Consider the following 12,156-nt stretch of genomic DNA (forward strand, 5'->3'; position numbering starts at 1 on the left):
GAACCCAGGTCCTCTGCAAGAGTAGGAAGCACTACCACCCCAGATAGTGTTTCTCTGTGTAGCCCTGGCTGTCCATGAACTCACTCGGTAGACCAGGCTGGCTGTGAACTCAGATCCTCCGGCCTCTGTTTCTCGAAAGCTGAGATCAAAGGCGTGTGCCACCACTACCTGGCCTCTTTTTCTTTTCTTTTTTTTTTTTTTTGAGACAGTTTCTCCCTTATATAGCCCTCCCTCCCTTCCTTTTTTTGTACGTTTGTTTCTTTGAGACAGGCTTTCACTGTGTAGTCCTACTTACTTTGTAGAACAAGCTGATCTTAAACTCAGAGATCTGCCTGACTCTGCCCTCTGCATGCTGGCAGTAAAGGCATGCGCACCGTGCCTGGCAGTGCCATGTCATTTGGTACAGTCTTAGAATTGCTCAGAAAGGTGGTACCTGCCAAGTGTGCCCTCGCTAGCGAGTTTCAAGGCCCAGACTAGAAATAAAGGTATTCTGAACTTCCCCACTCAGTCCTTCCGTCCCCAACATGCTCTCCCTGACCTGGCAGGAGTACCGCTCAGCTTTTTTACTTAGTCAAAGTCAATCGCCTTTGGAGGCTTTTAGTCCAGCTGCTTAATCAAGTGTTAATACATTTTTAATAGGAAACATTTTTCCTGGCTTATAAATTGTACTCCTGATTCATAAAACTTAGTTATTGTGAGTGTCCTTCATAGTTCTAGGAATCTCTTAAGAGGTTTATATTGCATTTGAATTTATAAGTAAATTATGACTTGGATATTTGGACCTCATCTGTGGTCTGTATAACAGTGATTAGGTCTCGTCCACTAATAGTTTTCTTTTTTTTTTAAATTGTTTTTATGTGTGTGTGGTATATGTACATGTGTGCATGGGTCTTGTGCTTGTGCATACATGTGTACAGAAAACAGGATGGGGTTAGGTTTCCTCCTTTATTGCTCTTTTCATTGTACCTTTAAGGTAGGATCTGTCCTTGAATCTTGAACTAGAATTTTTCAGCTAGGCCATCAGCCCCTAAGATCCAGAGATCCTGACTCTCCTCTCTGTGGCACTGCGTTAGAGGCCATGGAATACTGCATCTGCCTTGTTTCAGCCTCGTCTTTTTGGCTGAGTAGCAAGCTCTTTTAACCACTGAGCCAGGTTTCTGCCCCTAGGTGTTTGCTTGTATTGGGGGTGTGGGAATGTGTGTTTGTTTGGTATGACAAGGTCTTATATAGCTCAGGCTAGCCATGAACTTGTTATGTAGCTATAATGCATGTGTGTTACTTTTCTGTTACTGTATTAAAACACCATGACCCAAGCAACTTACAGAAGGAAGAGTTTATATGGGCTTTAGTTTCAGAGAAATAAGCATCCATCATGGTGGGGAGGCATAGCAGCAAGCCACAGTCCTGGCAGCAGGTTCAGAGAGCTGAGGTTCCCATCTTCACCCACTAGCACAAAGCGGACAGAACAAACTGGAAGTAGGGTGAGGTTTTACGCTCTCAAAGCCCACCCTAGTGAACTTACTTCCTTCAGCAAGACCGTATCTATGAAACCTCCCCAAACAACTGTGAGCCAAGTATTGAAATACCAGAGTGTATGAGAGCTCTCATTTAAACCACTACAGTAGTCAAAGACGACACGGAACTGGTCCTTCTGCTTCCACGTCCTAGTGACGGGCTTGCTTCTGAGGACACCACCATAGCAAGCTCTGTTGCCTCACCTCACCCTGTCCTGAGCCTCCCTCGCTGCTCACCACCACTGCACACCCACTTAGCCAGTCATGCTCACGCTCAATTTGATTACTGCAGCATCTTCCAGTGGGCTTCCTATCCTTCCCCTCATCCTGACTCTTACCACTTGCAATTCAGTGGTCCTTTTATGAAGTCACTTATTTCTTCTCAGTTTCTCACCTCATTTAGAGTCTAGCCAGAACCCTTTCCAAAACCTGCTGAACTCTTGTAGACCTGCCTGCCCTGCGCTCTCCCCATTGCTCACAGTTTTCCAGGATCTATGGCTGCCTTACTGCCCTCTCCCCTCCCTTTCTCCACCCCCCCCCATGTATGTGTGTATGATGGATGTATGCAGACTTCCACTTGGACAGCTTCACTGTCCGCTGCATCGGATAGTCAGCAGAGTAAACATGTGCCCTACAAACTCTTGTTATTTTCCTTTTCTTCACAGCATTCATGGGCCTCTGATATATTCTATACATGTGTGTCCATTGCTTCTCCTATTAGCCAGCAAATTCCATTAGGAAAGGTAGTCTACTGAATTTGCTGTTTGTTGTTGTTGTTTGTCTTTACTCTTTTGGGGGCCCACCACCCAGCTCCCAAGTAAATCCCATGGAGTCTAATTCTTTCTTATGAATTCTCAGCCTTAGCTTGCCTTGTTTTTTGCCAGCTTTTCTTATATTATCCTGTCTGTCTTTTGCCTCTGGGCTTTTACCTTTCTCCATTTCTGTATACCTTTCTTTACTTCTTACTCCGTGGCTGGCCCCTTGCATCCTCTTCTCTTATTCTTTTTTTTTTTTAAAGATTTATTTATTATGTATACAGTATTCTGTCTGCATGTATGCCTGCACACCAGAAGATCTCATTACAGATGGTTGTGAGCCACCACGTGGATGCTGGGAATTGAACTCAGGACCTCTGGAAGAGCAGCCAGTGTTCTTAACCTCTGAGCCACCTCTCCAGCCCTGTTTCTTATTCTTGCTCTTCCCAGATTTCTCCTCCTATTTATTCTCTCTGCCTGCCAGCCCCACCTGTCCTTTCTCCTGCCTTGCTATTGGCTGTTTGGTTCTTTGTTAGACCAACCAGATGTTTAGACAGGCACAGGAACACAGCTTCACAGAGCTAAACAAATGCAATGTAAGAGAATGCAGCATATCTTTGCATCATTACACAAATGTTCCACAGCATAAATGAATCTTACACATCTTAAACTAATATTCTTTTCTTTTTTCTTTTCTTTTTTTTTTTCTGAGACAGGGTTTCTCTGTGTAGCTTTGCGCCTTTCCTGGATCTCACTTGTAGACCAGGCTGGCCTCGAACTCACAGAAATCCGCCTGGCTCTGCCTCCAGAGTGCTGCGATTAAAGGCGTGCGCCACCACTGCCCGGCTTAAACTAATATTCTACAACAGCTGTTGAATTTTCCAGAGCATGGGGCATTGCCTTGCAGTTAGTAGAGACTCAAAACATTTGTGGAATAAAGTAATGCTTTGTGGTAATAATCGTACAGGAAGATACTGGGGCATTGCAGGAGAAATGCCTAGTAACACATACAGAGAAGTATAGAGACAGAAATTTTATCAGAATTACTGAATTCAAAACAGGTTAGACAATATGGGTGTGGTGGTGCACACCTTTAATTACAAACCTCAGGAGGCAAAGACTGATTGATAACCAAGAGAGAGACAGGATCTCTCTTTATACCAGGCTAGCCTAAAACTCAGAGATCTGCCTGTCTCTGATTCCCATGTGATGGAGTTAAAGGCATACGCCACCATGCCTGGCTTACCTTTCTCTCCATCTTGATTGCTCAGTTTCTGTTGAGACCTCCTGAAGAGATGCAAAGCTGCATAACTTCAATATCTTAGTCTTAGGGTTTCTCCTCAGCCTGAGGATTATCCTTGTGAGCTAAGATCTTAAGCTTCAGTTATAGCTTAGTGATCATGTTTTAGTTAGTACTTATATTTAAAATATCTGAAACTTAGGGGCTGGAGAGGTGCCTCAGTGGTTAAGCACTCTTTCAGAGGTCCTGAGTTCAATTCCCAGCAACTACATAGTGGCTCAGAACCACCTGTAATGAGAACTGGTGCCCTCTTCTGGCCTGCAGTCATACATATAGGCAGGACACTGTATACATAATAAATAAGTCAACTTTTAAAGAAATATCTAAAACTCAAGAGTGGGCTCAGGGTTAGGGACACTTACTGCTTCTGCAGAGGTGGTGGTTCACAACATGCATTTGTAACTCAAATTCTAAGGGAATAAAATGCCACTTTGTGACCTCTGCAGGCACCAGGCATGCATCCAGGCAAAACACTCACACATAAAATAAAAAAAACCTAAAAGATTCGTGAATAAAAAAAGACTAGAACTTTGTTAAAAGTAGAATGTTATCAGTTTGTGGGAAAATGTGCAGTGTAGGATTTTTGCTTAATTTCATTTCTTTCTGTTATAGGTGAAGTATTTGACTATTTGGTTGCACATGGAAGAATGAAGGAAAAAGAAGCAAGAGCTAAATTTAGACAGGTATGAATTAACATGTCTTCAGTTTGTTAATTCAGTAAATTACATTGTTAGTCCTAGTAGTGCAATTAAGAGAGGCATCTGGAGCTGGGCAGGTGGCTCAGTCAGTAAAGTTCCCAATGTACACGCGTGAGGACCTAAGTTCGAATCCCAAAGAGCACACAGAAAGCTGGGCATAGTGATGCGCATCTATAATCCCAGCACTGGGAGAGAGAAGACCAGTAGATCTTTGAAGTTCACAGTCTAGCCAGTCAGGTTAGAGCATCAGGTTTTGTTAGGAACCATGTCTCAAAAATAAGACAGAAAACAGAAAAGTAAGGCACTTGGTATTCACCTGGCTTCTACACGGACACACATCAGTCTGTCAACAAATAAAGGTGGAGAGCAACTGACGAAAAACACTCCATGTTGACCTCTAGGTTCCACACAAACATGCACACACAGTCTTCCAGGACATTGATTAGCCACTAAGAAATTTAAGTACTTTTCATACCTAAGACACTGTATTAGCAGTGAATTCCAGTCACACTTAATGGATTCTGTAGGGTTTTTAAATTGTATTTATTTGGTGTATATGCATATACAAGCACAAATTTGTCAGGGGCTGCATGTAGATGTCAGCATGACCTACAGAGTTAGTCCTTTCCTTCTCCATGTGGACCCCAGAGCCTGGTCTGCAGAGGTAAGCTTTAGGACATCAAAGGCTACACAGAGAAACCCTGTCTTGAAAAAAGGAAAGAAAGAGAGAGACAGAGACAGACACAGAGAGACAGACAGACAGAGAAAGAAAGAGAGAGAGAAAGAAAAGTGTTTCTAGCTTGATACCAGGAAGCCCCCAGTAATAGGTTTGAGTATCATCTAGTCATTGTGGTGTCAGATGAGCTTTGAGTTGTTTGGAGCTGAAGGAAGAGATGTGAAAAGTGGCAGGAGCTTGTAAGATGTGATTCAGAACTTCAAGAAAAACCTCAACATTAGAAAATATGTTTACCGGGGTTGGAAATACGGCCCAGTGGATAGAGAACCTGCTAGCATCCATGAAACCCTGGGTTCTATCCCAGCAGCACATAAACCCAATGTGGGCATGCTGCATGCCTTTAGTCCTAGAACTTGGATTTGGAAACAGGAGGATCAGAAGAAGTTCAGGATCCTTGTCAGTTGTAGAAAGTTCAAGGCCAACCTGGGCTACATGAAACCATCTTAAAAGTTGAGTACAATAAAGCAGGGTGTAGTAGCACACTCTTTAATCACTTGGTACTCAGGAGGCAAAGCAGCTGGGTCTCTGTGAGTTTGGGGCCAGCTTGGTTTACAGAGCAGTTTCCAGGCCAACCAGAGTACATAGTGAGAGCCTGTCTCAGAAGAAACTAAACAAAAAACCCCGAAGAAGAAGAAATGAGGATAAATGAATATTGAAATTGTGAGTCTGCACCATTCGTGACTAACCCCACTTTTCTCATGTCCAGATTGTTTCTGCAGTACAGTATTGCCACCAAAAGCGAATTGTTCACAGAGACCTCAAGGTAAGCCCAAGCATCCTTGCTAAGTTATGTATAGTTCTCTTGGTGGCCATTTTGCAGAAAAGATTAGATTGTGTTGTTGAATAAGAGAAAAATAAATTTGGGGGCTGTAAAGATAGCTCAGTGGTTTAGAGCACTGCCTGCTTTTCCAGAGGACCCAGGTTCAGTTCCCAGCACCCACATGGCAGCCCACACCTGTCTGTAACTCCAAGGTCTGACACCCTCACACAGACATACATGCAGGCAAAATACCAATGCACATACAGTAAATAAATTCAGCTATAAATTAAAGGTGGTGGCACATACCTTTAGTACCAGCATCTAGGAAGCAGAGGCAGGCAGATCTGAGTTCAAGGCCAACCTGGTCTACAAAGTGAGTTCCAGGACAGCCAGAGCTACACAGAGAAACCCTGTCTCAAAAAATCAAAATAAACAAACAAATTAATTTTTAAAAGTTTGAAGAAAATAGTAATAACTTTTTTTAAAAAGGAAAAAATAAGTTCTATAATGATCGACTCCCTTTGACCCAGATACATAGTGAAAAGGTTTTTGTTGTTGTTCTTTAAGTGAAGTTTATGAAAAGTATTTTAGGTCTCAGTCAAGGTACTTAGTGGTTCATCTCTGAAGGACAGCCGTCCTGTAATCATACAGAGGTCTCCTGAAACTCAGCCCACCTGGCTGTGGATACCAATGCCTGTGTAGGAAGGCATTCTATCTTGTAACCTGTGAGTGATGTTTGTTGGAGGCTTCCATGGACTGCATCTCTGTTCTCCTTTGGCAAGGAGTTAAGACTCACAGAGCAATTTTCTTAGAGGTCTTCAGCTTGACTGTACCCATAGGCAGTCCTCTCTTCTCTCTTCTTGTTACTGGAACCTGGGCAGTTCTGCTGGTCCTCGCCCTGCTTCCAGACACACCCTCTTCCTCTCTCCATATCTCACAGCATCCTCTCGAACAGTCTCTAGACACTGGTCTTAACTTAGTGCTTTCATCACTCTCCTCACAGGATTACTGTCTGCTTGCTTGTCCCTCTCAGCACCCACCCCGAGTGCATCTACTCTGGCAGTTGTGGTAGCTGCCTTTGTGGGAATTCAGTCTGTTTCTGCAGCCAGAGCTGTCCTAAGACCCAAGCATCCTAGTACCTAGGCAAAAAGTATCCCTTGGGCACCTCAGGTGTAGCCAGTTCAAAGTCAAGACTTGTCCTTTCTAAGTAGGATTGTGTTCTTTTTCATTGTGGTGACTGGAGCTGCTTCTCCAGAGCCTCCTGCTTAGCCTCCCTTCAGTTGCCACTTCCTTTGCTGCTCTTCCTGTCTCTTCTGCTTCATTCCTGCTCTCCAGAGCCAGACCACAGCCATGTAGTAGTCAGTTAAAGCGCGATTTCCTGCTGTCTTCTCTACTCCTGGCCTCTCCTCCTTCCCATTGCATCGTTAGTTGATTTTAGTTGTGTGGGTGTGTTTTCTCTCTCTCTCTCTCTCTCTCTGTGGGTGTGGGTGTATCTTGGAGGCAGCTGGACTTCTGTGAGTTCTGTAATCAGGGCAACCTGATTACATAGAGAGTTCCAGGGAAGCCAGAGCTAAAATAATAAGACCCTGTCTCCAAAAGAAAAAAGTACACATAAGATTGTCATTTCCAGCCAGGTGGCGGCGGTGCACGCCTTGAATCCCAGCACCCAGGAGGCAGAGGCAGGTGCATCTCTGTGAGTTCCAGGACAACCAAGGCTACACAGAGAAACCCTCGCTTGAATGCTCCCCCCCCAAATTGTCATTTCCTTGTTTTTAACAACTTTTGAGTGATTTTCTCTCACCTTGAGGGTAGAAAATGAAGTTTCTAGACACAATTTATTTGGTGCCCACTACCTCCCCAGCCATCTCTCTCCCTACATTATCTTGTTGGAGATAGTTGTCGACAGAAATGTGCTCTCACCTTTGTGGACTTCTGACTCTTTATTCTGTCCCTCAAAAACCCCTTGTAACAAGCTTTACCTTTCTCAATTTCACTTCCCATGGCAAATTTCCTTGGCCATCTTTTGCTGAGCCTTTGGATTACCAGTATCCATAATAGTACTCAGATCTCAGCAGCTTAGTATCTTCCTGCTTTTCCTACCTCCACTGTGAATCCTGAGGGCAGGGCCCTGACTTGCTCATCTTTGTACATCCAGACAGCAGTCTCATACCTGATGTGGAGCAGCTGCTTAGTGCCTGTCAGCTGAAATCAACAGAAGTGACTGGTTTGTCTCGGGGATGGGGTGGGAGTTCTCCTTCCCCAGTAATACCAATTTTACATCTATTCTGGAGTGTTTATGAGATGTGACTACCTAAAACAAATACTGTATTGTTAAAAAGCCTCTTATTAATTGAAGAAGCTTTCTACATTTCCCTTGATCTTGAAGTGTTTATTATTTAAACTTGTCTTATAATTAGTCTGTATTTGATTGTTAATATCAAGTTGGGAATATAATTTATCTCCTGTTTTTCTCTAGAAATAATGTTTTTACATTTACTAACTAGGAGATAAATCCTTGTAAAAAGCCTTTATGAAATTCCTGATACTATTATCGTAATTGTATTTTAGTTAAGTTACATTTTTGTCTTGATGTTTTCTCTCTAGGCTGAGAATCTTTTATTAGATGCGGATATGAACATTAAAATAGCAGATTTTGGTTTTAGCAATGAATTCACTGTCGGCAGTAAACTAGATACATTTTGTGGCAGTCCTCCATATGCAGCCCCTGAGCTCTTCCAGGGCAAGAAGTATGATGGGCCAGAAGTGGACGTGTGGAGTCTCGGCGTCATTCTGTACACCTTAGTCAGTGGGTCACTTCCCTTCGACGGTCAGAACCTGAAGGTATAAGAAGCATTGCAGGCCGGGTGGTGGTGGTGGTGGTGGTGGTGGTGGTGGTGGTGCAACACCTTTAATCCCAGCACTTGGGAAGCAGAGGCAGGCAGATCTCTGGGAGTTTGAGATCCAAGACAGGCACCAAGACTACACAGAGAAACCCTGTCTTGAAAAAAACAAACAAACCAAAAAAGCATTGCAACCATGCCCTTCAAAAACTAAGGTTTTTTTGTAAAATTATATAGGTTAACATTTGTAATGTTCTACTTGTATGTGTGCTTTTATGGGTTTGATTTTATTGTTATTGTTTTTAAACTAAAAATTAACTATTATTTCTTTCCTGAATCCCCAAAGGAACTGAGAGAGAGAGTACTACGAGGGAAATACAGAATCCCTTTCTACATGTCCACTGACTGTGAAAACCTTCTCAAACGCTTCCTGGTGCTGAACCCAGTTAAACGTGGCACTCTCGAGGTAACCACGTGAGTGGGAAGGGAGAGTATTTAACAGACTGTGCCTAGTTTGTGTGACTCGGAACGCTTGCTGGGGTTTAAGTAGTAAGTGAAACAAACAAATAGATTCCCTTAAATTTCCTTTGGAGTGTTATGCAATGAAATGTTGAAAATCATGTCCCTAAATATTGTGACTATTGAGAGACTTCATTCTGTGCTGCTAACACACAGTTCACCTTTCAGCAAATCATGAAGGACAGGTGGATCAATTCAGGTCATGAGGAAGATGAGCTCAAGCCATTTGTTGAACCAGAACTAGACATCTCAGACCAGAAGAGAATAGGTAATTACCTGTGTCTGCATGTTTGTGTGTGTGCTCTACATGTTTTACTTCTGTGTATGGGGCTCAAACAGAAACGAAAAGAGGGTAAACACAGAATTTAGAGATCCACTTATTTGTTCTGTCTTAATTAGGAACTTAGCCAGGCGATGGTGGTGCTCACCATTAATCCCAGCACTTAGGAGGCAGGGGCTGGCAGATCTCTGTGAGTTCTGGTTTACAGAGAGACTTCTAGGAGAGCCAGGGCTTCACAAAGCAACTGTGTCTCAAACAAACCAAAAACAAACATACAAAATTGGGATCTTAATCTACGGTCTTCTGTAGCACCACCAGTAACTCAGTAACAGCTCAGTTACTCAGTTACCCCAGTAACATGTTCAGCAGCTCTTCTATGTTAGGAAATGTATAACCTTCTAAATCAAATGAAATTCTTTTCCCCCATGCTAGCATGATTTCCAGTCCAAATAAAATATATAAATCATATTTTATCTTGTAGATATTATGGTGGGAATGGGATATTCCCAAGAAGAAATTCAAGAATCTCTTAGTAAAATGAAATATGATGAAATCACAGCTACATACTTGTTATTGGGGAGAAAGTCTTCAGAGGTAAGAGTGTTTAGAGAGGAAAGCTAAATACCCCGTGTAAGGATGATGAGTGTGCAGTGCATGATGGCACCGGCCTGTAGTCCTTGCTTTGGGGTGGAGACAGGAGAGTCAGGTTCTGCACTCCTCAGCTATGTAATGAGTTCAAGGCCAGTCTGCACTACAGAAGACTGACCCTGTCTCCAAAAGATTGGACTTCATATGTTAAAAATAAAAATTATTAGTTTTTATGTAAACTATTTCCTTAATTTTTTAACATAATATTTGGTATTCATTTTAAAACTTTGCCTACAAACAGTGGTCTAACTTCATTGATCATTACAAGCTATTATTTTATATTTTTGGTTGTGAGTCTAGTGTCTAGTGGCTCATCTATCTCTCCAGCGCATAAGCTACTATTTTAACTTCAAGATAATAACCCTTTATGACCAATAATGTCACAAGCCTATACAATCGTGAGTTAACTTTAGTCCTTAACGTTTGAAATGATGTAAAATACCAAACGGAGGAAAACAGAGTGTAGTGTCTTAGTTCTTTGATAAGGTCAGGAAGGAGCTCATTAGCATATAATCTTATTCCCAGGAGTCAGAAGTACTTCTGACTGAGTTTAAAGTTGTTGTACATTGTGATAGCTCCTCTCCGACTGGGAGGAGTAATCACCAGGAGTTCCTGACAAGCCATCGGGCTCCGTGTATGGTTGTGCTCTTCTTACTCTCCGTAGCTGGACGCTAGTGACTCCAGTTCTAGCAGCAACCTTTCACTTGCTAAGGTGCGGCCCAGCAGTGACCTCAGCAACAGCACTGGCCAGTCTCCTCATCACAAAGTGCAGAGAAGTGTTTCTTCCAGTCAGAAGCAGAGGCGGTACAGTGACCATGGTAAGTCTGAGACTGTTCCAGTAGCTTCCTGTACAGAGCCTGGCGGGGCGGAGATTGGCTTGCTCTCCCTTTGTAGCCTTAGGGGCCGGTATGGTTAAGGTCCCCTAGCTATTTGGAACGTTTGGTAGACTTTGCTGGGTAAGGCTTAGAGAATGAAAACCTCATCTGTAGTTAATGCGTCTCTCTCTTCTGCAGTCGTTGTCAGATAGCTGTCCAGAGCATTGCAGCTGGTGGCCTTTCTGTGCTTGAAGTCAGGGTTGTGACAGCTAACATAGGAGGCTAGGGAGCACTTAAATGGAGGAAATGACTTTCAGATTTTTCTTTTTATGTGTATGAGTGTTTCACCTTCATGTATTTATGTACACTACTTGTGCCTGGTGCCCATGGAGGCCAGAAGAGTTTGTCAGATCCCCAGGAACTGGATGCTTATGAGCCATAACGTGGACGCTGGGAACCAAACCCGATCTTTTTTGAGAGTCGGCAGTGCTCTGAACTGCTGAATCATCTTTCTATTGATTTTAATTTCAGTTAAAGGTAAAAACCTCATCCTGGGTATTTTGACACGTGCCTGTTATCCCAGCATTTGGGAGGTAGAGGCAAGAGGATCAAGAATTTAAGGTTGGTGTTAGAATTCCTAGCTACAGGGTTGGGGATTTAGCTCAGTGGTAGAGTGCTTGCTAGAGGCCCTGGGTTTGGTCCTCAGCTCCAGAAAGGAAAAAAAAAAAAAAAAAAAAAAAGAATTCCCAGCTACTTCCCCAGCTACATGACTGAGCGTGCACTGTCCAGTAGCCAGGCATGCTTAGTCGTCCTAGGGAATCCATGCACTGTGTGATCATATGTGCGTGGGGAGGTGGACGGTGCAGGATGACCTATAAAAGCCGGTTCACCTATTCCTTCCCTCTTCCTGCACAGTCATTTCACAGGCCTATGCACATGCTCTCTGTTCCCTTAATAAACTCTTATAGTGGATTTTGTTGTGCCTTGTGGCTTTTCTTGCACGATAAACAGCACTGCTTAATAAATAACATTTTGTTGCCTAATAAATAACAGTTGAAGCTAGGGAGTTGGCTCAGTGGTGTAGAATACACTGGCTGGTCCTCCAGAGGACCTGTATTCAGTTCCCAGCATCCACATGGCATTACACAAGTATCTGTAATTCCAGTTCTAGAGGATCCATCTCTGTCTTCTGGTCACTGTGGGCATCAGGCACACATGTGCACAGACATGCGCACAAACAAAACAACTGTCTGCATAAGATAATACTTCTTTTCAAACTTCAAAAGAAGTT

The 12,156-nt window shown here is 43.1% G+C and overlaps 1 protein-coding gene across 9 annotated transcripts in view; it reads left to right on the plus strand.

Moving 5' to 3' along the window:
• Nucleotides 1-12,156, plus strand: part of Mark3 (microtubule affinity regulating kinase 3) — a 94,503-nt gene that overhangs the window by 53,206 nt on the left and 29,141 nt on the right. For 7 of the 9 annotated variants that reach the window (XM_028883755.2, XM_028883756.2, XM_028883754.2 and 4 more), the window contains exons 6-12: nt 4,182-4,252; nt 5,710-5,766; nt 8,368-8,604; nt 8,950-9,069; nt 9,291-9,390; nt 9,884-9,996; nt 10,715-10,868. In XM_028883755.2, coding sequence (XP_028739588.1) covers nt 4,182-4,252; nt 5,710-5,766; nt 8,368-8,604; nt 8,950-9,069; nt 9,291-9,390; nt 9,884-9,996; nt 10,715-10,868 — 852 coding nt within the window. The remainder of the gene's footprint in view (nt 1-4,181; nt 4,253-5,709; nt 5,767-8,367; nt 8,605-8,949; nt 9,070-9,290; nt 9,391-9,883; nt 9,997-10,714; nt 10,869-12,156) is intronic. The other 2 variants (XM_028883752.2, XM_028883757.2) reach the window with 1 other exon arrangement.

The sequence above is a fragment of the Peromyscus leucopus genome, chromosome 14 (genome assembly GCF_004664715.2).
Source record: "Peromyscus leucopus breed LL Stock chromosome 14, UCI_PerLeu_2.1, whole genome shotgun sequence".
Lineage (NCBI taxonomy): Eukaryota > Metazoa > Chordata > Mammalia > Rodentia > Cricetidae > Peromyscus > Peromyscus leucopus.